General features: G+C 45.4%; 1 protein-coding gene across 2 annotated transcripts; it reads right to left on the bottom strand.

Annotated features, from left to right (window-relative positions):
• Positions 1–908: 908 nt before the first annotated feature.
• RBSN (rabenosyn, RAB effector) lies at positions 909–26,868 on the bottom strand. 2 transcript variants are annotated; one of them, XM_010381514.2, is made up of 12 exons: positions 26,675–26,868; positions 23,640–23,954; positions 17,031–17,171; positions 14,512–14,612; positions 13,655–13,700; positions 13,391–13,552; positions 11,031–11,272; positions 9,371–9,441; positions 6,524–6,610; positions 5,496–5,598; positions 4,158–4,262; positions 909–3,476 (listed from the first exon to the last, which is right to left on the bottom strand). In XM_010381514.2, exons 2-12 carry the CDS (start codon positions 23,785–23,787, stop codon positions 2,325–2,327), a joined length of 2,358 nt encoding a protein of 785 aa, XP_010379816.2. In that variant the 5' UTR covers positions 23,788–23,954; positions 26,675–26,868; the 3' UTR covers positions 909–2,324. The 2 variants fall into 2 exon arrangements, with proteins under 2 accessions (XP_010379816.2, XP_010379815.2); XM_010381513.2 differs by having other exon boundaries at positions 26,684–26,868.
• Between the last annotated feature and the right edge of the window lie 120 nt (positions 26,869–26,988).

Genomic DNA, 26,988 nt, shown 5'->3' with positions numbered 1-26,988 from the left:
AGGCAACATCTTAGATGCCTGGCTGCCAACTTCTCAAAACAACCCATAACCACCAGCAGGGCTGGTAACTGGCTGACGTTCGTTAACCCACTCATATGGCTGTTTGTGAACAGATCCCAAATGCAAAGGGTCCCCACTCCCCGTCTCCACACCCTATACAAGACCTTTTCATTCAACCAAAAGGATAAGAAATGTGCTACAGAAATGTGAACATCAACAGAAATACAGATTATTTTTTCATCAAGAGAGTTCAAACATTCCCATTATCAAGAGGGGTCTTCACCAGAATGTAACAAAATTAATTTCAGCTCTCACACCAGTAACCAGTGAAAGTATGGCCTAGAGCTAGTTACAGGGCATAAAGTGACCAGTGGTCAGTTATTGTTCATTAGTTAAGATGAGTAACTGCAGAAACTCTACCCGGAGCTGAGCACATGTGGCTATCATGATGTCAGATGTCAGTTAAGGGTTATGTTCCTGTAAACCAAAGCACCAGAGCTAAATTAACAATTTCCCTTTCTGGTCTTAATTGACTAATAGTTAAGTACTGTGGTGCTACCAGCACGATCCTGGGTTGTGCTTCTTCAATACTAACATTGGTAATAAAACATCTCATCAGGGTGGGTGCAGTGGCTCACGCCTGTATTCCCAGCACTTTGGGAGGCCAAGGTGGCAGATCACTTGAGGCCAGGAGTTTGAAACCAGCCTGGTCAAAATGGTGAAACCCCACCTCTACTAAAAATACAGAGATTAGCCAGGCATGGTGGTCTACACCTGTAATCCCAGCTATTCAGGTGGCTGAGACACAAGAATCACTTGAACCAGGGAGGTGGAGGTTGCAGTGAGCTGAGATCATGCCACTCCACTCCAGCCTGGGCAACAAAGTGAGACTCTGTCTCAAAAAAAAAAAAATAAATAAATAAATAAATCTCATCAGTGCCCCAGATCAGAACACAATGAACCAAAAGGGAAGAAGGCTGATCAAATAGCCTTGGAAATTACTTTAATTTAGCTTCTGACTCTGGGAAGCTTCCCTTCTTCTGGTGATGTTTTGCAAAAGCTTCCAGATCACCGATTCCTAAATTAGAGACCAGGCCTTTTAAGCAGACCCAGATCAGAGTAACTCTGCCAAAGCTCTGGAGGGAGATTTCTCCAGTGACAGACAATTGTTCCATCAGAACAAGGGTGGGGAAACTCTTCTCACAAGTAATACTAATATCAACCAAAAAGTTAACCACTCTTATTTTCTTTCTTTTTTTTTTTTTTTTTTTTTTGAGACGGAGTCTCGCTGTGTCGCCCAGGCTGGAGTGCAGTGGCGCGATCTCGGCTCACTGCAAGCTCCGCCTCCCAGGTTCCCGCCATTCTCCCGCCTCAGCCTCCGAGTAGCTGGGACTACAGGCGCCAGCCACCGCGCCCGGCTAGTTTTTTGTATTTTTAGTAGAGACGGGGTTTCACCGTGTTAGCCAGGATGGTCTCGATCTCCTGACCTCGTGATCCACCCGCCTCGGCCTCCCAAAGTGCTGGGATTACAGGCTTGAGCCACCGCGCCCGGCCAACCACTCTTATTTTCTAAAAAGCTCAGGACCAGATTCACATTGATACCCTGCACTGACAGCTTAACTTCCTGAAAGAGACAAAAAAACAACTTAAACTGAGAAAACAGACCCTGGTGAAATGTTCCCATCGCCCCACCTTAAAAAGAGGTGCTGGGCTCTCCCGGGTCTAAACTCTCCCCTTCATAGCAGCACTTGCCCCTGCTATTGTACAGACAGGAAGCGCAGAGCAGGGGAGAGGCGGCCCCAGGGGAAATGGAACTCACAGCCTACTAGGGATGGACTTCTGTCAGAGCAGAATATAGCTCAGTGGAATCTATCTTCTCTGTCTTGGCTAAAGAAGGGCTCTATACAGGCTGCCCTATAATACTGCAAAAGGAACCAAGACTAGGCAGTAGCAAATGGACCCAAGAGGTACACAGCAGCCATTTCTGCCCTGGGCCCAACAGAGCTGCATTTAGTTATATCTCGGTAGTAAAAATGTAAAGTCCCTTCAAAAGGGGTAAACCTCCAATTACAAAAGATAGTGATAATAAACAGGAAAAACAGCAAATGAATGCTGATTCTCCCTGTTCTAGTTTCTATTCTATTATTCAACTGTAGTGGAAACACCTCAAAGTGCACAACACAAAACAGCAGATTCCTGGCCCTCACCTGTGTGCATCTGACTTCTCACCCTGCCACCTTCCTCATCCACCCTGCCTGCCCTCTGTCCTGCTCCACTGGCTCCTGCCAGACCCCTGGGCCTAAAGGTGCCCTCTCCACTGCCAGTCAGTCAGTGCCCCCCTTCTGCTTGGCCAGGGTGTGCTTCAGCTCCCGCAGGTTCTCTGTCAGCACCTCTACCTCATCTAGGCGGCCACACTGCTTGGCATCAAAGATGTATGCCTTGATGTTATCGATCTGCTGCAGGAGGAGCTCTTCCTCTATGGGCTCCTCAGCCTCCGGCCCACTGTCACTGTCCATCTCAAAGGGGTTGGTACAGGTGGGTTCCTCAAAGGGGTTGCCAGGAACCAGAGGGCTTGAGGGTCTCGGCTGGGGATGTTCGTCTTCCTCATTGAAGGGGTTAGGAGCTAGGCTGTCTGGCTGAATGAATGGATTCCCTGCCACTGCCTCCTCCTCCTCGTCCTCTTCCTCGAAAGGATTGTACTCTTTCAGCATGCGGGCTGAAGGGTCGAAGGAAACCTCTGCAGCAGGAGGACTAGTAGTGCCCACTTCCATGGGGCTGGAGAGGTCTTCCTCATCAAAGGGGTTTAAGGAGAGCCCCTCATGTTGCTGTGGCATGATGCTCTGGGTTAAGAGCTCCTGGCCAAGGGCTGGGGGCCCAGACCACACTCTGGTGGGCTGTTGAGTTGAGCTAGGTGAAGGGGTTTTGGGAGCTGTGCTGCTTGGAACTGGGGAAGAGCCTAGATCCAAAGCATAAGCAAGGTGGGTGCGAGGCTCTCTGCTGGGCTCCAGCTGAAAAGGGCCGATTTCTCGGAAGTCCAGGGACCGAGTCCGTGTGTGCAGGGATGCCACCCGAAACTGCTCCCTTTCTCGTTCCAACTCCCGTTCACGCAGCATCTGCAGCTGTTCCCGCTGCAGGTCCTCCTCCTCAGCCTGCCTCCGGGACAGCTCAATGGCCTTCTCTGTCTGCTGCTGGTCATACTCGTCCTGCAGTTGCCGCAGGTTCTCCTGCAGGGTGCGCACTTCATCCGTGCGGCCCGCGGCCTTGGCCTGCCTGATGAATGATGTGATGTTGTGGATCTGCTGGAGGAGTGGGTCTGAGTCCTCACTCTGCCCCTGACCTCCTGACAGCGGGAGCCAGCCCTCAGCCTTTCTCAAGGGGGCAGAGCCCCTGCGGAGAGATGCCACCTCCCCGTTGGCTGCTCGAGAAGCCAGGCTACTCTGCCTTTCCTCAAGCCTTCGCTGGGACTCCAGGACAGCCTGGGGAGAGAGCAAAGCAGAGAGAAGAAATAGTCACCATGCTGGCAGCAGCCCACACTGTCAGCCACCCTCTGTTGTCCCTCTATCCCTGTGCCAGTGACACTCCAATTTCTCACCTCAGGACAAAGATATCCAACTGCTAAAATCAAGTCATGTTTTTGTGTATATGTGGGCGGAAGGGAGACCCTGATTTTCAAAAAAAAAATTAAAATATAATGAATAAGTTAGGGCATCAGATTTTCTCAATCTTAGATTCACAGGCCATATACTCTTCTTAAACCTCTGAGATCTGTTCCCCTCATCTACACTGGAATCTCACACAGTGTTAAATACACATATAATTTTCTGTTTAATATTGCATATACCAATATGTTCTACAAGGAACTTCCTAATGTCTTGGTCCTCTGCAACTTCTGCCATAGGGAGAACTGTCAATCTCTGTGATATTCTAGCCATGAGAGAATCAGCAGAAGCTCTGAAAGAAAAATAGGACCTGGGGAGAAAAACAATTATTCTAGTTCCCATAGATGAAAGTGAGGCTGAAACACAACAGAAGAAATATGCACATTTGACAGAGAGGTTCTGATTCACTACAACCCCACACAACCTGGGAGCCCACAGCAGCCTCTGTGCTTGAGAGCCACAGGAGGAAGCGGGCCCCATACCCCTGGCTTCACTTACTTGTCTCTCCATGGCCCTCTTCCTCTCCATTTCCTCCTTCCTTTTCTTTTTCAGTTCCTCAAACTGTTCTTTGGTTGGCAGTGACATCAAACCAAGCAACTTTTCCTGCAGGGAGTGACAGACAATTTTACACTTAAACTCTTTTAGAGAAAAAATGACCCTTAAGCCCCATGAGAGTTTGCTTAAGCTGAGCCACTCTATTCTCTGAGAGTGACATCATTTGACAGCAGCCAGAAAGCAGCACACTCTTATATTGGGTGAGAGAGTCAACTCCAAATGGGCCTGCATTTTCCTCATGAAATGATCAACAGCAGATATCCCAGTTATTCACCTGGGATAGATATTTTAGTTGTTTGTGATCTCTCTCCTTCTTTAGAACACAAGCTTAATGAGAACAGGAATGCTGGTCTTTTTTGTTCACTATAGGACATCCAGCACCTAAAACACTACCTGGTATATAGGAGGCGCTCAACAAATGATTGCTGAATAGAATCACTAATCAAAGTGAGGAAGGGCCTACTTCTCTGTACTACAGAGTCAGAAAACTAACCCAACAGGACTCCATCTATTAGATCTCTTTGTTGGCTGGGGGCAGTGTGGCTCACGCCTATAATCCCAGCACTTTGGAGGCCGAGGTGGGCACACTGCTTGAGCTCAAAAGTTTGAGACCAGCCTGGGCAACATGGTAAGACCCTGTCCCTACTTAATAGAAGAAAGAAAAAAAAAAAAACACTTTGTTTTAATTAAAAAAAAAAAAGAAAAAAAAAAGATCTCTTTGTCAGGGAGCCCCAAGGGTGGTTAACTGTGACTCTCTCAGAAGGGGCCTTCATGGGTAGAAAGACACAATTCAGACCTAACCACTTAGGTTAGTCTGCCCTTAATCGGCTGTTTCCTCCCAGCTGATGGCTCAGGAAGAGTCTCTTAGGAGATTATCCTAAGGAAGAAATACTAAGTACCAGTATTACTATCATGACAACAATTAACAGCAGCAAAAAATTAGTCTATCAAATGCTCAACTAAAGGAAAACGGTTAAAGAATGGCATATACAGTCAATATGCACTATCGTAACTACTGTATATAAAAAATACAAATGGGAAAAAAGAAAACATACCAGAATAATGAGTGATTGTAATGGGGACATAGGATTAAAAGTAGTTTTAGTTTTCTCTGAAATCCAGATTTTTCTCTAAGTGTGGCATCATGCATTCATAATTTCAAAAAATAATACAATGTATAAATAGGAAGTAAACAAGTCATTGGCATGGATCTGCCTCTGGGGAAGCAAAAGAGCAGGACAGGCCAAGCATGACATTTATGCCAACCCAGGATGGCTTTACCTGCACAAAAAGTGTAGCTGAGTATCTGATCATTCTCTGCAGCCGCAAATTGCTTGGATGTGGTGGAGGGTCCTGGTTCAAGCCCAAGGTTAAGATCTTCTTACTGAATTGGAACAAACACATGAATATAATGAGCACTGCCAGCTTCAGAAACAAGGGTGAAAAGTATAACATGTGGAGTTGCCAGGCTTTCATGCCAGGAAGGTGTGTAAAGATGGGCAAGTGACTCCATCGAAGTTTCCTTGAAGGCAAAGCCCATTTCTTACCCTTTGTCTGTACACAGGCCTTAGCACAGGGCACACAACACTGTCATGGAGGGACTGACTACACATGCAGAGCCAGCTTCACAGGTGAGCAACCTATGCAACTGGAAAGGACTGGCACTTAAAAGAGCCCTATGCTTGGTTTAATGCTCTGCTGTTAGTGTCTTTATTCTTAATAATTTTTGAACAGGGGACATGCATTTTCATTTTGTATCAGGCCCTGCATCTATGTAGCCCATGCTGTATGTCTGGATGGACAAAAGCGCCTCATCTCATTCTTCCTCTGAGTCACTGTACTTCCCATAAATCAAAGGGCTAATTTAACCCCAATGGCCAGTCCACAGTTAAAAAGCAGCTGTGGATTTGAGCACAGACACAAAGAAAGAACCCGAGTTTCTATCTTTGCTCCACAACTTTTGCTATCTGTGACATGATTCCTCACCTTTGACACAGGATTGTTAATCCCTACCTCACAGGGTAACTTCAGAATAAATGAGCTATTCCAGAGAAAACAGCCAGTGACTGGCACATGATAGGTGTCAATAACCAGCTCCTCTTTAACAATAACAAACATTAGAAATCCTTAATGAAACAAAAGTCACTGAGATGCATTAAGTGCCAGAGTTGTCCCCTTTCTTGCCCTCCACCTCACCCATTGCCCCATCACCAGAAGTCTGAGTGAGTGCAGGTCTACTTTCACCATTTCATTAGAACAGCATCTTCTCCATTCCACCAGCAGGCAGGATACCACTTAATGGACCTTACCTTAAAGCGTCTATCAGCTCATACACTTTCTGCACTTCCACTCGAAGGTCACTGGCATGTTCCAGACTGTAGGTTGATTCCCCAGCACTAAGGAGAAACCACAGAGACATGTGACCTAAGCTTCATAGTGCAGACTGGACAGCATAGTGTAGGACGCTAAAGGTGTAAGGCCTCACAAAGGCAGGTAATTCTCTAAAGGTGGCACTTCAGACTTTTGGATATAATGCAGTGTCCATCTCTTGGAATGATGAATCAAGTGGAAGTGACATTTCGATTTGCAACACAATAGGGACAGACTCAGGTCGACGCCTCCAAGGACTAGCCCTTATGCTCATCACCAAAACAAATGCGGCTGAATTTACTCTGGCCTACTTTCTCTAAACAATTCCACTGCATCTAACAAGATGTAAGAAGTGGTTTACTAAATCAGTTGGTTACACTACATTAAAAGCAGAAAACTACTTGGCTTTTCTCACTCAAAAGTACCCAAGGAGGTTCGAGACCAGCCTGGCCAACATGATGAAACCCCGTCTCTACTAAAAATACAAAAATTAGCCAGGCATTGTAGTGGGTGCCTGTAATCCCAGCTACTCAGGAGGCTGAAGCAGGAGAATCGCTTGAACCAGGAGACGGAGGTTGCAGTGAGCCAAGGTCGCACACTGCATTCCAGCCTAGGCGACAGAACAAAACTTGGTCTCAAGAAAAACACACACACACACACACACACACACACACACACACACACACACACATAGTTTTGTTTTAAACAAGGCACATCTACTGCTACCTGCATTGCTTTAAATGTGGCAGAGAGGCAACACAGGTTTAAGACAAAGTCAGAAAATTCTGAAATTAATAACACTGGATACCATACTTAATTCTTTTCCTATAGGTTGGGAAAACACTGCTGGGATCTGACTCTAGTAGTTAGCACTTCAACTTCTAGGTCACAAACACTAGGCTTCAGAAAAAGCCATGCCCTTAAACAGGGATCAGCAAATTTTTTCCATAAGGAGCCAAACCATAAATGTTTTCAGCTTTGCAGGCCACACAGTCTCTGTTGTTGCTATTCAACTCTGTCGTGGTGGTGCAAAAGCAGCTACAAACAGTAATCAAACTTGGGCATGGCTGTGTTCCAATAAAACTTTATGCAAACAGGTGACAATAACTAGTATTGGTAAGGCTAAAAAGAAAGTGAAATCCTCATACACTGCTGGTGGGAATGCAAAATAGTGCAGTCATTCTAGAAAACGATTTAGCAACTCCTCTATGGAATGTTACTCTATGGTAATATATAGTTAGCATAAAACCCAGCAATTCCACTCCTAGGTACCTACCCGAGAGAAATGAAAACACGTCTACACAAAAACCATAAAAATTTGTAAACAAATATTACAGGAACATTATTTATAACAGCCAAAAGTGGAAAAATACCAAATGTTCAACAACTGATGGATCAACAAAATGTGACAAGTATCCACACAACGCATTCATACAGATGGAATGAAGTACTGATACATGCAACAACATGGATGAATCTTAAAAACATTACACTTTGTGAAAGAAGCCAGACAAAAGAGATTTTATATTTATGATTCTATTTATATGAAATGTCAAAAACAGACAAATCTATAGAGACAGGAAATAAATTAGTGGTGTCCAGGGAGGTGGGGAAAGGGCAGTGGCTGCTAATGTATGGGGTTTCCTATTGAGGGGATGAAAATGTTTAGAAGGAAGACAGTGGTAACGTTCGCATAATTTTGTGAATACACTAAAAACCAACAAACTGTACACTTTAAAAGGGTAAAGTTTATGGTGTATGAACTACATCTCGATTTTAAAAAAGAAGCAGATGTTGGCCGGGGGCGGTGGCTCACGCCTGTAATCCCAGCACTTTGGGAAGCTGAGGTGGGTGGATCCTGAGGTCAAGAGATCAAGACCATCCTGGCCGACATGGTGAAACCCCGTCTCTACTAAAAATATAAAAAAATTAGCAGGGCATGTTAGCATGCGCCTGTAATCCCAGCTACTCGGGAGGCTGAGGCAGGGGGATTGCTTGAATCCAGGAGGTGGAGGTGCAGTGAGCCGAGATTGTGCCACTGCACTCCAGCCTGGGCGACAGAGCAAGACTCCATCCCTCCCCCTGACAAAAAAAAAAAAAAAATATATATATATATATAGAGAGAGAGAGAGAGAGAGAGAGATAGATATATAAGCTGGGTGTGGTGGTGTGTGCCTGTAGTCCCAGCTACTTGGGAGACTGAGGCAGGAGAATCACTTGAACCTGGGAGGTGGAGGTCGCAGTGAGCCAAGATCATGTCACTGCACTCCAGCCTGTCAACAGTGAAACTCTGTCTCAAAAACAAACAAACAAAAAAGCAGATGTCAGGATACATTTGGCCCATAGGCTGCAGTCTGCCAGCCCCTGCTCTAATGGACATGCCTACTTTAAGCCCTGACACCTCAATGTGACACTCAAGTGGCCTCTACCCAGGCATGAGCATGAGACCCACTGCCCTTCCTCTGCTCTGTCCAGATGCTGCACTCAGCAGCAGTACCTATTGTCTGAGGCCCTTCCCAAACCTGCTCAGTCAGAATAGCCAAGGTCAACTGAATGTGGCTGTCTTTTTACAAGCTCATGTGATGGTAACATGTACCCCACTAAAAGACAGACATGAAGGCGATTCTCTTCATAACAGCCAAAAGTGGAAAAAAACCAACTTCAGCTGGTCTCAGAAAAAAAGCACAGTTGAAGTTAAGATTTTCATTTTTGGCTACTGGAGAACTGACCTAAGATGCCAGAAAACAGTCACCACTGGATTAGAAAAACATAGATGAATAGCTTACTTTAATGATGCTGCCATCCTGATGTATTCTGGAGCTTTCTGGTCAACTTTCTCCATGCAAAGTCGTAATTTCTAAGAACAAAAACAAAGCGGTAAGTGGTATGCTCAAGATACAGAAAAGCCTACCCAGAAGCTAGGCTCCATCAATGGAGATATATAAATGTTCACTTTTCCAACATATTAATTGCTGTTATCAATTTCCTGATTTATAGACCTACTTTCCAAGCAGAAAATTTTGTAGGAAGGAAAGAAAGTGAGAATGGAGCTTCTGACCAGATGTTTTGTTTTGTTTTTTTTTTGAGGAGTTTTGTTCTGTCACCCAAGCTGGAGTACAATGGCGTAATCTTCGCTCACTGCAACCTCTGCCTCCTGGACTCAAGCGATTCTCATGCCTTGGCCTCCTGAGTAGCTGGAATTACAGGTGCACCACCACCACACCCGGCTAATTTTTATATTTTTAGTAGAGACAAGGTTTTGCCATGTTGGCCAGGCTGGTCTCGAACTCCTGGCCTCAAGTGATCTGCCCACCTTGGCCTCCCAAAGTGCTGGGATTATAAGAGTGAGCCACCACACCCGGCCAGATGTTTTTGAGAGGAGCAAGGCTTCCAGCGCACAAGCCAAGGTGTCTACCAAGACAAAAAGGAATTAGCTGCTACTTTCTTTCTCTGCCAAGTGATGCCAGGCAACAATAGGAAACCAGCACAAGGCATTGCCAGGGCTCACTTCAAAAGAGGAAGTGGCACAAACACAGTGGGTATTCACAGAAATGAGATACCAGGTTGTGAACTCCACACAAAGGATGGAGAATGGCTACATCTGCAACCCAACATGGGGCTTAATTAACACCATTTCTAGTAGCCTGAGTATTTACATGGGGATTCCAGAAACACTGCCATTATGACCTGCAGAACTGCTAACAATGACTATTCAGTGGTCATCAGACAAAAATATATCTTCCTCTATTCAGAATGTTGCACAAGCTGCTTCCTCTGCCTGGGCTGATCTCTTCCCTGCATCTCTTACTGCCTGCCCACCCAGTCCACCTGGCTAGTCCTCCTCAGCTCACAGGTCTCACTCGGCCATTAAGGGACCAAGCCAGTCTCACTCCCAGATAGTCTTTGCACACTATTACCTCTCAGAGTATGCATCTAGTAGGGGGGGCTGTGGGATCGCTCATAGTAACGACAGCTGAGGCATTTGGACAAACTTAGAAGGGGACACTCAGTAAACTGGTAAAGTCTGAAAACTTGTAGAACTTTCTAAAACTTGGAAAGTCTAACACTCCCAAGTGAGTTTCCCAGGATTCTTCTGGCCCACTGTTTACGAACATCTCTAGCTTCTGCTCTCCCCACCGAACCTGTCTACACCACATGGCAACTGCCCTTCCTCCTCTTGCCTCTGGGCCACCAAAGCCTCCACCCTCCTGCTTTCAAGTAGCCAAGGAAGGCCACTTGAAACAAGTTTGCTGCAACACACCCAGGATGACTCTGACTCACACAGGGCCCTAGATGGGAAATCATAACATGGGCCTTTAACAGGAACTACAAATAATTCAAACGAACAACTTCCCAAAGCATTCTCCAGAATCTGCAGGAGTGTACGTAACAAACAGCCAAAATCTGCCTAAGAAATTAGACCCAAGACCAGACAGCGCAAATCACCTCGTAGAGCTTCACGATGTCGGGTGTGTGCTCCTTCTCATCAATCTGCTGCTCTCTCTTGAGCAGCGTGTCCTTGCAGTGTGTACAGCAGCGGATCCGGTCATCGTCCTTCTCATCCAGGACCGAGCTGACACTGCTCATGCTGCTGATGCTGCCTCGGCGGGAGCCATGGGCACTGTTGGGTGACTGGCTGGGGCTGGTGTGGGTGCTCAGGGACTCCTTGCTGGCACTGGTGAGCTTGTCTGTAACCACAACACCAACAGGCAGCAATGACCCCCACAGCATCCAATCACCATACCCACGACCTCAAGGCGGCAGTCCACAGGTGTTTGATTCAGAGAGTAATAAGATCAGGCTCCAGCTGTGGGCAAGTACTGCCCCTCTGCCTTCCTGGTGTCAGACTCTGGTGGGAAAGGACTCCACTGCTGCCCCTCCAAATCCAAACAGCCTTGCCTTTCCACCTGCCACTCTCTTCCATTTGCCTTGTGCCTCCAACACAACAAACATTCTCCTGGGAGACTTTCCTCCACAGCCTTCCCCCTATTCCCAAACATCTGGCTCCTATCCTCTCTGAATGGCAGGTCCTCCAGGAAAGCCTTTTCCAATTCCCTGAGGCAAAAACTATCCATCCTTCCCATCAGTTCCCACCACATTGCCCATTTCGGAGTACTTTCCACTCTTCTCCCTGTGTACAGTTACATGTACACCCCAGAGCTGCCCTAGGAACCTATGACTCTTTGTGGGTACAAACTGTGACTTACTCACACTTGTACCCTTTACATATCCAGCAGGGCCACCTCACAGCAGCTGCCCAGTAAATGCTGGCTAAAGAGCTCAAGAGAAGAAGGGTGAATAGTGTCCCAAAAAGGCTGCTTATAGTCTTATGTACATGAGACAGGGAGTTGGTCTCAGGGAGAAAGTATCAAGGTAAAGTAACCTGGTATATGTGAGAGTTGGACAGAAGAAGCATCTGTTTTTGTCCCCACATTATCCAGACACCCCATGGCCAACAGCATGCCCAGTCAGCAGAACTCTCTAGTGTAAATTTATCCCAAACTTCCCAGAAGCCAATGAGATAATCTTCAGCAACTTCTACTCAGCTTGGTTGCAAAGTCCTGGAGGATTGGGTTCCACCTAAACTTTGTCCTCCACACACCCCCAACTATTCTATTTGCTCCTCTATTAACCTACCCTAGGCTTTCCAGAATTCCATGCCTTTGCTCCTGCTGTTCATTCTACCTAAAATGTCCTTTCTCCATCTCTTTTGCAATCCTACTCATCTTTTAAGGCTCTTTTTGAACATCACCTCCCAGCCCTAAGCATCCATGCTCTCACTGTCCCTGAACCCACAGCACTCAGCATCTCTCATATTGTATTAGTCTTTTCTGTATGACAGTCAGTTGTGTGTGACTTATCCCACAGGAAGGGACTAGCCCACTGTTTATATTCAAGACCCTCTTCTCAAAATCACACTTGCCACTTCCAAGCAGAGCAGACAAAGAGTTGGTCAGCCTCTCCTGAGTGCCTGACTCAATCTCTTTCATTGTACATCTCTCTTTAGAAAGCAATTATTTATTTGTGAGTTTATGTCCCCTGCTAGATGCTAGACTCCTTGGGAGAATGAACAATGCCTTATAGGCTTACAGGCCAGAAATGGACAAAAGATGACCTGTGAGCCAAGTCCAGCCCGCAGGCTCTTTCTATATGGCTCTCAAACTAAGTATAATTTTCACATTGCTATTTTATTTTATTTATTTATTTTTTTGAGACGTGAGTCTCACTCGGTCACCCAGGATGGAGTGCAATGGCTCAATCTCAGCTCACTGCAGCCTCCGCCTCCCAGGTTCAAGTAATTCTCCTGCTTCAGCCTCCTGAGTAGGTGGGACTACAGGCACATGCCACCACGCCAGGCTAATTTTTGTATTTTTATAGAGACAGGGTTTCAACATGTTGGCCAGGCTGGTCTCGAACTCCTGACCTCAAGTGATCCACCTGCCTCGGCCTCCCAGAGTGCTGTGATTACAGGCGTGAGCCACTGTGCCCAGTCTAGTGTTCACATTTTTAAAAGGTTGTTTAAAGAAAGAAAAAATGTCACAGCAACCATATGTGGCCCACAAAGCCTAAATTTATCTACTATCTGATCCTTACAAAGTTTGCCAATCCCTGTTATAGACCACTGTATCCACCCCTAGCATAGTACCTAGCCTGTAGTGGGTTTCACAGAATCAGCAACTCGATGAATGAGGATTCCCATGAGCCATTAATGTAACAAAAAGGTCCCACGGTCCCAGTGGTGATTAGCAAATAAGCTAGACTCAAAAGAAGATGAGGGTCCAGGGCCCCACCTCCAAGTCACCTACTTGCCAAGGGAAGGCTGATGAGCTCCATACACTTCTTGCACATGATAGACCCACAGAGGCGGCAGTGGTGGCGGCGGTTCCGGATGCTGAACTTATTCCCACAGTCTGGACAGAAAGGGACATCCTGGTCGTTGACCCAAGGCACCACAGATTTTTCTATTGCTTTGGGAAGAGCAAAACAACAAGAAAGCAGGCCATTTTAAAGAGAGCTTTGGTCAGGGAAAAAAGATAATAAGATGAATGTGAGCAAAGTTTTAAAGTTACCTCGAATCTTTGCAGATTCAGTATTTGTTCTGTCAAACGCAGTGAGCTGACCGGGAGAAAATATTGCCAAATGAAATTAACCAGGTGATGTATACATGCTCCACATTTTCCAATACATCAAGCGGGAAATTAGCACATTTGGATTTCTCAAGTCTCATCTGTCATCCCCAACTCCACAAAATCACAAAAGCAATTTCAAGTGGGACAGGGTATTAGTTTTGCATCTAGAACCTACCTTCCTTCCTATGACCCACTTCTAATCTCTTTATTGTCAGTTACCCATTTTAGCAATAATCAGCGGTAGGCAAGGATGGGTAGGGGCAGTGACCGAAAGCAATGGAAAACTCTCCATTCTCCACAGTGCTCCTCGAACCCTAAAACTGGCCACATATTTCTGCCTTACAAAGTACACATAAATAACTGTACTTGTGGTTGCTACTATGCCCAGCACACAATCCAGGTTACACACAACAAGCACATTTAGGATCAAAATACACCCGTGAGACCTGGTCACCGCTTCTTTGTTTGCCATCACACACTACACCTCACTGGGTGATTGTGCCTGGGACACCCAAAAGAAGAATCTGAAGGAAGAAAGGTTTTCTGGCACCTGAGTGGGATTCACAGGTGGGAAAAGGGAAGCTGAGCATGTGGCAAGTTTGTCAGCCTAGGCCATTCTCTTAAGGAATGCTGGCCCAGGCTAGAACTGTCCACCACATCCTCTGCACCTCTCTAGAGAAGGCGTTTCTCTGCCACCATCAGCTGTATATGATATACACATGTGATAGAAATGTGATTATTTTTTCCCAGCAAATGTGTATTTGCAGAAAAAAAAGTTTTAAGACAACAAAATTTACCTTCTCTAACCTGATTATTAATTTATTGACTTCCACAACATAGTGGTCAATTCTAGCAGCTCGGTGTTTTTTGAAGTCGGAAAGATGGCTTCTCACAGCACCTAGAGGGAAGGAAGGTAGGGAGACAAATGACTTATAGTTTCTCTGAGGGAGCCTCTCTACCTTGCCACTTATCCCAATGAATTTCAAAAGCAGGTTGGTCAACATAGCGAGACCTCGTCTCTCTCCAAAAAATAAAAAAATTAAAATTTCCAGGCATGGGCATGTACGCCTATAATCCCAGCTCCTTGGGAGGCCAAGGCAGGAAGATGGCTTGAGCTCAGGAGCTGGAGGCTTCAGTGAGTTATGATCCCACCACTGTACTCCAGCTTGGGTGATAGAGTGAGACCAATCTCAGAAAGAAAAAAAAAAAATTTCAAAAGCAAGTAAAAACTCTAGGATTTTAGAGTCATACCAAAAATTCAAAAACCAGGAAAGCAAATGGAAGAAAATCTGCTGAATTGTTAACTGTGACCTTCGGAGGCCACCAAGTACCATATGAGAGACCTGAGAGTACAGTAGATAAAAAGCATGGACTCTGGAGTCAGCCTGTGCTCAAGTTTCAATTCTGCCACACACTGTGTAACTTTGGACAAATTACTTAACATCTCTGTAACTCTAAGAGTACTCAACTATCAAATGGAATAATAATGGTATGTACTTCACAGAGTTGTTACGATGATTAAATAAGTTAAAATTTTTAAAGTCTTAACTGACTCTCATGCCAATGTTAAATAAACAGGGTGGTAACATTATGGGTGATTTAAAAATTTTTGAATTATCTTATTGTTTTGTACTTTATAAATTTGATACAATATGGTTTTTCCTCAGGATAAAGACAATTCTCAAAATGGCCAAAAAAATGTAAATGCTAATACATTCCCTTGTGGAAGCTAGTTAAGCTGGTACCTTCCTCAGTCCAGCAGCCAAAACGCAGGACAAATGTCTGCAACACAAATAGCTTACTGTCTGAGTAACCTGAAATATCCCCTGCTCACTGGAACAGTCTCACCTGTTCCAGAAACATATTGCCCTCAACCCTCCCGGCACTCAATGCATGTCTCCTTCCCAATGATCACCTATTCATTTATAGACTGTAGTGTAACAGAATTTGTCACATCCCAAGCTTTAAAAAAAAAAAATTTTAATTGCCAAATAAAAATTGCATATATTCACCGTGTACAACATGTTTTGAAATATTTATACAGTGGGAAATGGCTAAACTAGCTAATTACCATATGCATTACCTCATATACTTATCACTTTTTGTGGTGACAACACGAAGTCTACTCTCACTGACTTCCAAGAATGCAAGATATTTTCATTAACTATAATCAGGCCAGGTGCGGTGGCTCATGCCTGTAATCCCAGCACTTTGGAAGGCCGAGGAGCATGGAACATTTGAGGCCAGGAGTTCAAGACCAGTCTGACCAACATGGTGAAACCCTGTCTCTACCAAAAATACAAAAATTAGCTGGGCATGGTGGTGCACGCCTGTAGTCCCAGCTACTCAGGTTGCTGAGGCACGAGAATTGAACCCAGAGGCAAAGGCTGCAGTGAGCCAAGATCACAGCAGCACACTCCAGCCTCAGTGACAGAGGAAGACTCCATCTCAGAAAAACAAACAAACAAAAAACTATAAATCACCACCTTGTACAACAGATCTCTTGACTTATTCCTCCCGACTGAAATTTTGTGTCCTTCGATCAGCATCTCCACATGTTATACTCTTTTTATTTACCTATTTTTGAGACAGAGTCTCGCCCTGTCATCCTGGTGGGAGTGCAGTGGCGAAATCTCTTGGCTCACTGCAATCTCCACCTCCCAGGTTCAAGCGATTCTCATGCCTCAGCCTCCCAAGTAACTTGGATTACACACATGTGCCACCATGCCCGGCTAATTTTTGTACTTTTAGTAGAGACAGAGTTTCACCACATTGGCCAAACTGGTCTCAAACTCCTGGCCTCATGTGATCCACCTGCCTTGGCCTCCCAAAGTGCTGGGATTACAGGTGAGCCACTGTACCTGGCCACACATGCTATACTCTTAAACATCCACATGTCTTTTCTTTCCTAATCATACTCTAACATCTAATTAAACTTTAATTTAGAATTCTTTTTTTTTTTTTTTGAGGCGGAGTCTCGCTCTGTCGCCCGGACTGGAGTGCAGTGGCCAGATCTCAGCTCACTGCAAGCTCCGCCTCCTGGGTTTACGCCATTCTCCTGCCTCAGCCTCCCGAGTAGCTGGGACCACAGGTGCCCGCCACCTCGCCCGGCTAGTTTTTGTATTTTTAGTAGAGACGGGGTTTCACCGTATTAGCCAGGATGGTCTCGATCTCCTGACCTCGTGATCCGCCCGTCTCGGCCTCCCAAAGTGCTGGGATTACAGGCTTGAGCCACCGCGCCCGGCCTTAAAACTTTAACTAGAACATAGCAGATGCTCAATAACCACTTGCTGAATGAATAAATGAATTTTCTTACCAAGCTCCTGGGGTTCCCACATGTAAGGATCAACCCCTCCATAGCTGAAAGACTCATATCCTTGGGTCCCTGATTCTGCTCGATCATCCCCTTCTCGTTTCAACAACCTGTCCTTTGCTTTCTTAGCCTTCTGGACAAGACCTTGAAAAATGGAACAAATAATACAAATGATCCATGAAGAACGCCCAGTAAAGAGTCAAAAGAAATCTCAAAAAACAAGAGTTAACAAAATAATTATCATTTGTTTAAAAATGCACCAGAAACATTCAGATCCCAAGTAAAATGCAGGAACAAGCACACAAACACTATACTACAACTACCACAGAGCAATACACTGGTTAGTCAGTATTAGCATTAAATTGGTTTAGGTGGCTGAAATATGGGCTAAATTACTGCTCACTGCCAAACTTAAGAGCACAATTAAATAAAAGTGCTAAAATCAAATTTGATGAGGAAAACAGGGTGATGGAAGTGTTTTCTTCTTTATCTTAATTGGAGTGGTGGTTAAGTGGGTATATACATTTTTTTAAACTTTTTGAATTGGGCCAGACGCAGTGGCTCACGCCTGTAATCCCACAAGGGAGGCGAATTCTTTGAGTCCAGGAATTCAAGGCAGCTTGGGCAACATGACAAAACCCCATCTCTACTAAAAATACAAAAAACTAGCTGGCTGTGGTGGCATGCACCTGTAGTCCCAGCTACTTGGGAGGCTGAGGTGGGAGAATCACCTGAGCCCAGGAGGTCGAGGCTGCAGTGAGCTGAGATTGTGCCACTGCACTCCAGCCTGGGCAACCAGAATGAGATCCTGTCTCACATAACATAACATAACAAAACATAACATAACATAACATAACACAACACAACATAATTAAAATAAAATAAAATAAAATAAAAGCGTACACTTAAAAACTATACCTCAATTAAAATAAAGTTTTTTAAAAACCAAGTTCTATAGTACTAATTAATTTACCCCAGAAACTCATGAGTAAATTCTTCTCATTTACCTCCAGGATGGGATTCAGCTAAACCTCCATCCCTGGACTGGTGTTCCCCATAGGCTTAACTGGACACAGAGTTCTTCCTTCCCCACTACTGCCCACGCACTTATTGAATGCATGTGAGAATACTTGCAAAAAGCTTCAAGAAACAGATATAACATCTACAACATAACACAAACAGAACCAGATTTGGTAAGAAGAGAAAATGAACATTTCCTATATTTAGACCTTGTATGTACCAGGCACAATGCAAAGTGCTTGCAAATACATCATGCCAGTTCATGCTCACAATGTTATAAGGCAGGTGACAGCCCTACTTACAAATGAGGAAACGACATCAAAGACGGGGAAGAACTTGCTTCACCCAAGATCACAGAGCTTACAGGTAACAGCAGGGCTGGAAGTAGACACCTCATGTGTCTGAAATGAGAGCTCCAGCTCTCCCCAGCTAGTGCTGATTCACAAACTATGCCTCTGCAGAACATGGGTTCTGCCACCTGTGCTGGTGAAGAGAACTACCTGTTAAACTGAACAATCAGCTGGCGGTGGCAAAAAAAGAACTCTCAGTTCTAAGTCGCTCTCTCATGAATGTTCTTTAATCTTGGATGAATGCTATCCCTTTCTTCCACCAGAATCTAATAGAAAATATCAGACTGAATATAAAATGATATTATTACTTTTACCTTTTATTTATTTATTTTTTAGAGACAGGGTCTCGCTCTGTCACCCAGGCTGGAGTACAGTGGCACAATCATGGCTCACTGCAACCTTGATCTCCTGGGCTCAAGTGATCCTCTTGCCTCAGTCTCCCAAGTAGCTGGGGATTACAGGTGTGCACCACCATGACTAGGTAATTAAAAAAAAAAAAATTTTTTTGTAGAGATATTGTCCAGGCTCGCAGGCAGAGGGTGAGATTGATAAGAATATACTTGTCTTCTTTTAATACAGTCAAGCCAATAAGCAAACTTCCTGATTATTGGTCACTGTGGGACAGCTTTGTCCAAACTGGAAAAATATCAAAACAAAAGGACATCCTTTAAAATGCACTAGGCCGGGCGCAGTGGCTCAAGCCTGTAATCCCAGCACTTTGGGAGGCCGAGACGGGCGGATCACGAGGTCAGGAGATCGAGACCATCCTGGTTAATACGGTGAAACCCCATCTCTACTAAAAAATACAAAAAACTAGCCGGGCGAGGTGGCGGCGCCTGTAATCCCAGCTACTCAGGGGGCTGAGGCAGGAGAATGGCGTGAACCCGGGAGGCGGAGCTTGCAGTGAGCTGAGATCCGGCCACTGCACTCCAGCCTGGGCGACACAGCGAGACTCCGTCTCAAAAAAAAAAAGAAAAAAAAAAAATGCACTAAAGTGGCCAGGCACAGTGGCTCAAGCCTGTAATCCCAGCACTTTGGGAGGCCGAGACAGGCGGATCACGAGCTCAGGAGATCGAGACCATCCTGGTTAATACGGTGAAACCCCATCTCTACTAAAAAATACAAAAAACTAGCTGGGCGAGGTGGCGGACGCCTGTAGTCCTAGCTACACGGGGAGGCTGAGGCAGGAGAATGGCGTAAACCTGGGAGGCGGAGCTTGCAGTGAGCTGAGATCCAGCCACTGCACTCCAGCCCGGGCGACAGAGCAAGACTCCGTCTCAAAAAAAAAAAAAAAAAAAATGCACTAAAGTGTCTTTTTTTTCTTAAGACAGAGTTTCACTCTTGTCACCCAAGCTGGAATGCAATGGCAGCTATCTCAGCTCACTGCAACCTCTGCCTCCCAGGGGTTCAAGGGATGCTCCTGCCTTAGTCTCCCGAGCAGCTGGGATTACAGGCATGTGCCAACACAGCCAGCTAATTTTTGTATTTTTTTTAGTAGAGATGGGGTTTCACCACATTGGCCAGGCTGGTCTCAAACTCCTGGCCTCAGGTGATCCACCCAGCTCGGCCTCCCAAAGTGCTAGGATTACAGGCATGAGCCACTGTCTCTGGCCTAAAGTACTCTTTTCTAGTAACAGGGGAGAGGAAACTGCCTGATGTGAACAAAGGGTCTAGCAAACCGGAATGTGAGTTAGCAAATAACAATTCATTTTTGCAAACAAGACTAAAGTATCAGGTTAAACAGGCAATCTATACCATTAACCACATTAGGAGACAGAAAAACTACCTGGCAATCTTCCCAGAATGGACATAGCCCTTCCACAGGAGGCCAATTAAGAATAATCCCATATATTTTTAAAAACAATAACAAAGCAAGAAGCCACAGTCAATTATCAGCTATCTTCTCTTCTACTTACTGAAAATGGGCTAAACTGGAGCTGAACCAGGACTGGGTCTCGAATCCACAAACTTTTTACTAATGACTAGTCTATCTTTTCTTTTTTGAACTGCCCCTAAAAACTAATACTAAGGTTCACTCTTTTGGTTTTAACTTTTCACTTGCCTAAAACTAACCACGTCATAACATTTCTAAGAATCAAAAGACCAAATGGAAAGGTAATCTGCTTTCTAAAGGGCTTTTCAAAAAACCTTTCATGTCAATCCTTAAAACTTTACTTTCCTGATTCTGAAATGCAGAAAACTGCAACATAATCAAGAATTCCTTTCTAACTAAAGATATGATCATTAGTAGTACTAGAGGTAGAGATGTGGGGGGTAGGGCAGTGTGGAAGATAAAGGAAAAACCAAGAGGATCTTTTCTTTCTTTTTTTGAGACAGTTTCACTCTGTTGCTCAGGCTAGAATGTGACAGCCTTGATCTCCCAAGCTGAAGCAATCCTCCCACCTCAGCCTCCTGGGTAATTGGGACTACTAGTGCGTGCCACTATGACTGGCTAATTTTTTAAAATAATTTTTTTGTAGAGGTGGTCTTGCTATGTTGCCCAGTCTGGTCTCCTGGGCTCAAGCAATCCTCCTGCCTTGGCCTCCCAAAGTACTAGAATTACAGGCGTGAGCCACTGCACCCGGCTGAAGTAACTTTATTTTGTTTTTTGTTTTTGAGTCAAAGTTTCACTCTGCTGCCCAGGCTGGAGTGCAGTGGCATAATCATGGCTCACTGCAGCTTCAACCTTCTGGGCTCAAGGGATCCTTCTGCTTCAGCCTCCCAAGTGGCTAGGACTACAAGTACATGTCATCATGCCCAGCTAACTAAAAAAAAAAAATTTTTTTTCTCTCTTTTTTTTTTTTGGTACAGACAGGATCTATGTTGCCCAGGCTGTTCTCAAACTCCTAAGCTGAAGTGATCCTCCCACCATGGCCTCCCAAAGCACTGGGATTACAGGTGTGAGTCACTGTGCCCAGCCAAGGATCCTTTCAAGTTTCTTTCACAAGGCACAAAATTTCCATTCTATTTAGTATTCCTTAAATAGATTCCCGTATCTGTATTCTCTAAATAACCTTAAACACTCTTCCTCTTAAAAAAGGGTCAGTGAAGGAATCGGGGAACATTCTCTAACCTCTCTACCCACTGGCATCACCAGTTTTAGCAATGGCATTGTATATGACTTAGTTCAGCTGACACCAAGACTGGAAGCTAGTTGAAAATGATGGAGGCTCTTCCTTTGGTTGTCCAAAGGAAACTTACATAATCAGGTTTTTCAGTTTTGTTTTTGCTTCATTTCCTCCAGGAAGCTGCAATGCATGCTGTGATTGAAACACGGGGCCTCTCACCCTCAGTGATGTCACATGCAAACGGCAGCACTGGACACAGAGATGATAGAAGACCTACATTCCAGGCCTAGCTCTGCCAATTCCTGTGTGACCATGGATAAGTAACTCAACATCTCTTGAGCCTCACTTCACTTACTCTCTATAAAATGAGACCAGGCCGGGCGCGGTGGCTCAAGCCTGTAATCCCAGCACTTTGGGAGGCCGAGACGGGTGGATCGCGAGGTCAGGAGATCAAGAACATCCTGGCTAACACGGTGAAACCCCGTCTCTACTAAAAAAAAATACAAAAAACTAACCGAGCGAGGTGGTGGGCGCCTGTAGTCCCAGCTACTCGGGAGGCTGAGGCAGGAGAATGTGTGAACCCGGGAGGCGGAGCTTGCAGTGAGCTGAGATCCAGCCACTGCACTCCAGCCTGGGCGACAGAGCGAGACTCCGTCTCAAAAAAAGAAAAAATGAGACAAATCACCTTCTTGCAGAGTTGTTAGGAGAGTCAGATGAAATAATAAATAATAATGTCTGTGAAAGAAACTCTAAAAACTATAAAGCACAGCATTTTTTTCCCCTCCTAATAGTTATGGCTCTGCTTTACAGCCTCTACAGCCAGAAGCCACTTCATCCACCATAGCCCTCAGGATTTCAGAAATGTTTGCCTTTGTTGTTTTTGGATAGAAGTTGTAACTGTCTATGCTTCTAGAAACTCTTTTTTACTGAACAGAAAAGTGAGATAGAGTGGGACTCTAGGGACAAATATGTGATTACAAAGTGCATATGAATCACCTGTCAGAAAGCCAAAGTACACTTAGAAATACATGGTCATTCCTTTCTTTTCCTCCCAATAAAGACTGTGAATACAGCATCCAGAACTCTTTAATCTCATGGCCTTCAGAAATGCTGCCAGCTGTGAGAAGCAAGTTAGCTAAAAACTACAAAAATAAGTTCCAGAGGAGCAGCATCTTTGTTGTGTGTGTGTGTGTGTGTGTGTGTGTGTGTGTGAGAGAGAGAGAGAGAGAGAAAGAAAGGGTCTCTCTCTCTGTTGCCCAGGCACGAGTACAGTGGCACGATCATCGCTCACTACAGCCTTGACCACCCTGGGCTCAAGCGATCCTCCTACCTCAGTCTCCTGAGTAGCTGGGGCAACAGGCATGCACCATCACGCCCGGCTAGTTTTTTTAAAATTTTTTTGTGAGGTGGGTTTCGCGATGTTGCTCAGGCTGGTCTTGAACTCCTGAGCTCAAGTGATCCACCCACATTGGCCTCCCAAAGTGCTGGGAATAGAAGCATAAGCCACTGTGCCCGCCCAGAGAAGCAGCATCCTATCTGGAGGTTAGAATTTGATGTCCAGGAAATACAACATATGTATAGTCAAAAGTACCTTTGAAAAATTCTTTCCACAACTCTCTCAGATCTGAGCTCTTGGAAGCTCAAAAACCAAGGTTTTCAGATTGTTTCTTTTGTTTTTCAACTATGACCTTCCTTTTTCTGGGCTAGAGAGGGCAAGATACCAGTTGGGGAAGGAAGGATGGTGGGTAGGCTTAAATTTGTGACAGGTAAAATGGGTGCATAATGTGCCTCCATCATCATAGCAAAGGAAAGAAATTCCTCTCCAAATCCTGTTAGGCTAGCAGTTAGAGAATAGTCAAGCCAGATCACAGCAATTACATTTACTAGATTCAAAGTCAGACTGTGTTTCACTGAGTGGCTTTAGATAAGTTATCTAATCTCTCTGTGTCTGGTGCAAAATCTCTCTGTGTCTGTCAGCCACACAGTTATTGTGAGGATTAAATGAAATAAATAAACAGGGAGACTCTGAAAATGCCTGGCACATGACAAACACTCGTCATTTGTGTGCCACTACTATTATCATATTCCCATGGCAACACTGAAGCTGATGAGAACTATCCTGTGAGTTAAAGCTCTCAATGACAGCAGGGTATAGGCAAGGTCCTCGCGCTTACTTTTAATTTGCCCTTTGACATCACGGTCTTCGCCCGAGTGTTCTTCCTCGTAATGTGAGTGAAGCTGATAGAAAGACTGCAGATCCTTCAGGCACAGAGGGCAGAGGAAGCCCTCCCTCACTTCCCCTGGGTCATCCAGAGAAGCCATGGCGATGCTGCTCTCAACCCTAGGAAGGCAGGGATCTTATGCCAAGAGTCAGCTTGATTCCTCCCAAGGAACCATGGTTCCCGCAGCATTAGCTTAAGCAGCACACAGACGGTGAGGTAGTAGCTTCATGGCCCTGGATGAGGTTTCCTCTCTGGAGTAGGAGGAGCCTAAGAAAGAAAAGAAGAAGGGAAAAAAGCCAGTTCAGGCAAACTGATAGCAATTGAGGATTTTCTTCATTCTTTTCACAGTTCAACAGGGTACTTAATGTTTGTTCAGTGCAAGTATGAGAAAACAAACTCTTTCTCAAATCCTTAGACCAAGCAAGCTGCAAAACCTAAGACGTGAAAACATCACTGGACAACAACTCAATTAAGTGGGAAACACAGATTCTTGAAATAAGCAAATAATACCTTGGCAATTCTCTTACATTCATTCCAAATAACCTAACTTCGTAATTCATATGCCACTTTAGCCACTGGGGGAATGTCTGAAGTACTTATCAACAAGCAGAAGTTTTTACTTGACGCTGTTTACCTTGATTGTTTATTCAACCACATATATTAAGTTCTTGATACTTGTCAGACACCTGTGTTAGAAATGCAAAGATGAAGACATAGTATCTCCCATAAAAACACACAAAACACCAAAACTCCTAACATCAGTTAAAGAGAAACATTAGAAACCTACTAGTCAAAAAGAAAAAATTTATTTTATATTTGTGGAGCACTTATCTCTAATGGGCTTACTAGATTTTTTTTTTTTTTTTTTAAGAGACAGCATCTTGCTCTGTCACCTAGTGAGCTACAATTGCTCACAACAGCCTTGACTTTTGGATTCAAGTGATCCTCCTGCCTCAGCCTCCCAAGAAGCTGGGACAACAGGAGTGTGCCATCACACCCAGCTAGTTTTTAAATTATTTATAGAAACAGGTTCTTTCTGTGTTTCCCAGGCGGGTCTCTAACTCCTGGCCTCAAGCAATCCTCCTGCCTGAGCCTCCCAAACTGCTGAGATTACAGGTGTGAGCCACTGCACCCTGATAGATCTTATAAGCCAGTAAGTGACAGTTAAGTAGCAAACCTGATGTTCTCACTGCTTCAAAAATAAAAGGCTGGCCAGGCATGGTGGCTCACGCCTGTAATCCCAGCACTTTGGGAGGCCAAGGCAGGCGGATCACCTGAGGTCAGGAGTTCAAGACCAGCCTGGCCAACATGGTGAAATCCCATCTCTACTAAAAATACAAAAATTAGCCAGTAGGTGCCCCAATCCTAGCTAGTGAGGGGACTGAGGCAGGAAAATTGCTTGAACCCAGGAGGCAGAAGTTGCAGTGAGCTGACATCACGCCATTGCACTCCAGCCTGGGCAACAAGAGCGAAACTCCGTCTCAAAAAAGTAAATAAATAAATAAATAAATAAATAATAAAGAAATAAAAGGCTTTGGTGCCTAAACATTTCAGGGCTTAATAAGTTACATTCTCTGTCTTACTGGCCCATGGCAAAGTCACTTCCAATGTCACCTCATCAAGAGTCTCAGTCACAAGAGAAATTGAGACAAAACCATTCCACAAAAGCAGAGAAATTTCTCCCCAAGAACCTGGGGCTACAAGCCACAGGATATAGTGGGGGGGATGTGTGACCCTCAGCTTTGGATGGACTGTAGAAGACCACTGAGGAGGGACTGCCTGGTCCTCAAAGCTGAAGGGTGGCAGCAACTCAGAAAATAAACAAATGACACACCAGGACCCTATTTTTCCCCTCTAGTTAAGAAACCCAGTGACTTCATACATTTTCCACTGAAATATAGTAGCTCTAGGTCTGGTCTGTTCCCTCCTCAGCCAGTGGTTCATCTGATGCTGACTCTGACAGCGCCCTTTCTTCCCATGCACTCACGCCAAACGACCACAAACCAAACACAAAGCCCACCACATCCATGCCACAAAACCACCCTTCACGCCCCAGCCCAAACCCAAACCTCACTTCCTCAAAGAAATGCCTCTTACTCAGAGCATCAGAATGGACTTATCCTTCACAGCACTCATCTCAATTTATAACCGCAGGTACATAAGTGAAGTGACCAAGTAAGACTGAAAAATCTGGGAGGGCACAAACTCTATGTTTTCCCCTTCGCCGTCTCCCCAAGGTTTAGCACAGTACCTGGCACACACAATGAAGAAGCACAATAAAGCTCCATTAAAGAACGAACAAATGAATGAACTCCAAAATCATATAACTAAGCATATGCCATAAAGAAACCACCGAATCGGACCCCACAACCGTAACTGAACACATACGCAAGCCCCTCGCACTCTTAAATCAAGTAAAAAGTCAAAAACAAACAAAAAAAACTGCATGTTCTGCAACCGTACATCCAGCATTAATGTCACCCCGCCACATGCCGCATCGACGACATATCCCACAGCTGCACTCAACCCGCCCTCACGACCGCACACAACCACAACCCACGTAACTAACACGATTATACACATGTCGCATGACCACACACAACACGAACGACTCAACCCCGTGGAGCAGACATGACAACGTCACACATCGCACAGACACCACACAAAACACTCCAAACATCTCTACACGAACTCAGAACACAAACGCTTCAGCTTTACACAACCAGAGAATCAAACACAACCGCTCGGGAGACAAGCACCCACCCACTCCCCCCACAGCTGCACAACCAAACCCAAGTGTATACGCCCCGCGTAACCGCACAGAGCCCAATCATCACAAGCACACACAAGCGAAACGCACGGCCTGAAAGCCGCATCTCCCACCTCTCACGTCACACCCACCACAACCACACACGGTCCACACCCACAGGACCCGCCCATCTCCGTTCTGGAGGAGTGGTGTCTCCGTCCCCCAGACTAGGCCTGACCCTCTGTACCCGGCCGGGCTCCTGCGGACACGCAGGCCTGTCCCGTCCTCGGGCCCGGGCCTCCACCGTCCCTCACACAGCCGCGGCCGCCATCTCCATCGGTCGCTCGGAACTCAGCAGGTGCGCCTGCGGCGGCGACGAAACCGGAAGACAGGTTAGTAGACGCCTGTCGAGCGCCGAGTCTTCGAGGCAGCAAAAAGGGCGGATACGGATTCGAATCGTGGAGGGCGGTCCGGCGGCTTCTGCGCAGGCGCTTTCCGAAAGAGGGCGGGGACACGTGCGGGGAGAGGAGGTGGGACTTGGTAATGTTGTGC

Source organism: Rhinopithecus roxellana, chromosome 1 (genome assembly GCF_007565055.1).
Source record: "Rhinopithecus roxellana isolate Shanxi Qingling chromosome 1, ASM756505v1, whole genome shotgun sequence".
Taxonomy (NCBI): domain Eukaryota; kingdom Metazoa; phylum Chordata; class Mammalia; order Primates; family Cercopithecidae; genus Rhinopithecus; species Rhinopithecus roxellana.
Note: the sequence above shows the minus strand (reverse complement) of the source record. Positions and strands in the feature narration are given on the sequence as shown.

Bases quoted from the DNA above. Each gene is read 5' to 3' on its own strand.
- RBSN (XM_010381514.2), bottom strand. From the start codon at position 23,787: ATGGCTTCTCTGGATGACCCAGGGGAAGTGAGGGAGGGCTTCCTCTGC. The intron at 9,442-11,030 runs GTGATTTGCGCT...TTTTGTTCTTAG, and splicing joins ACATCGTGAAGCTCTACGAG to AAATTACGACTTTGCATGGA. The intron at 3,477-4,157 runs GTAAGTGAAGCC...CTCTCTCCCCAG, and splicing joins AGAGGGCCATGGAGAGACAA to GCTGTCCTGGAGTCCCAGCG.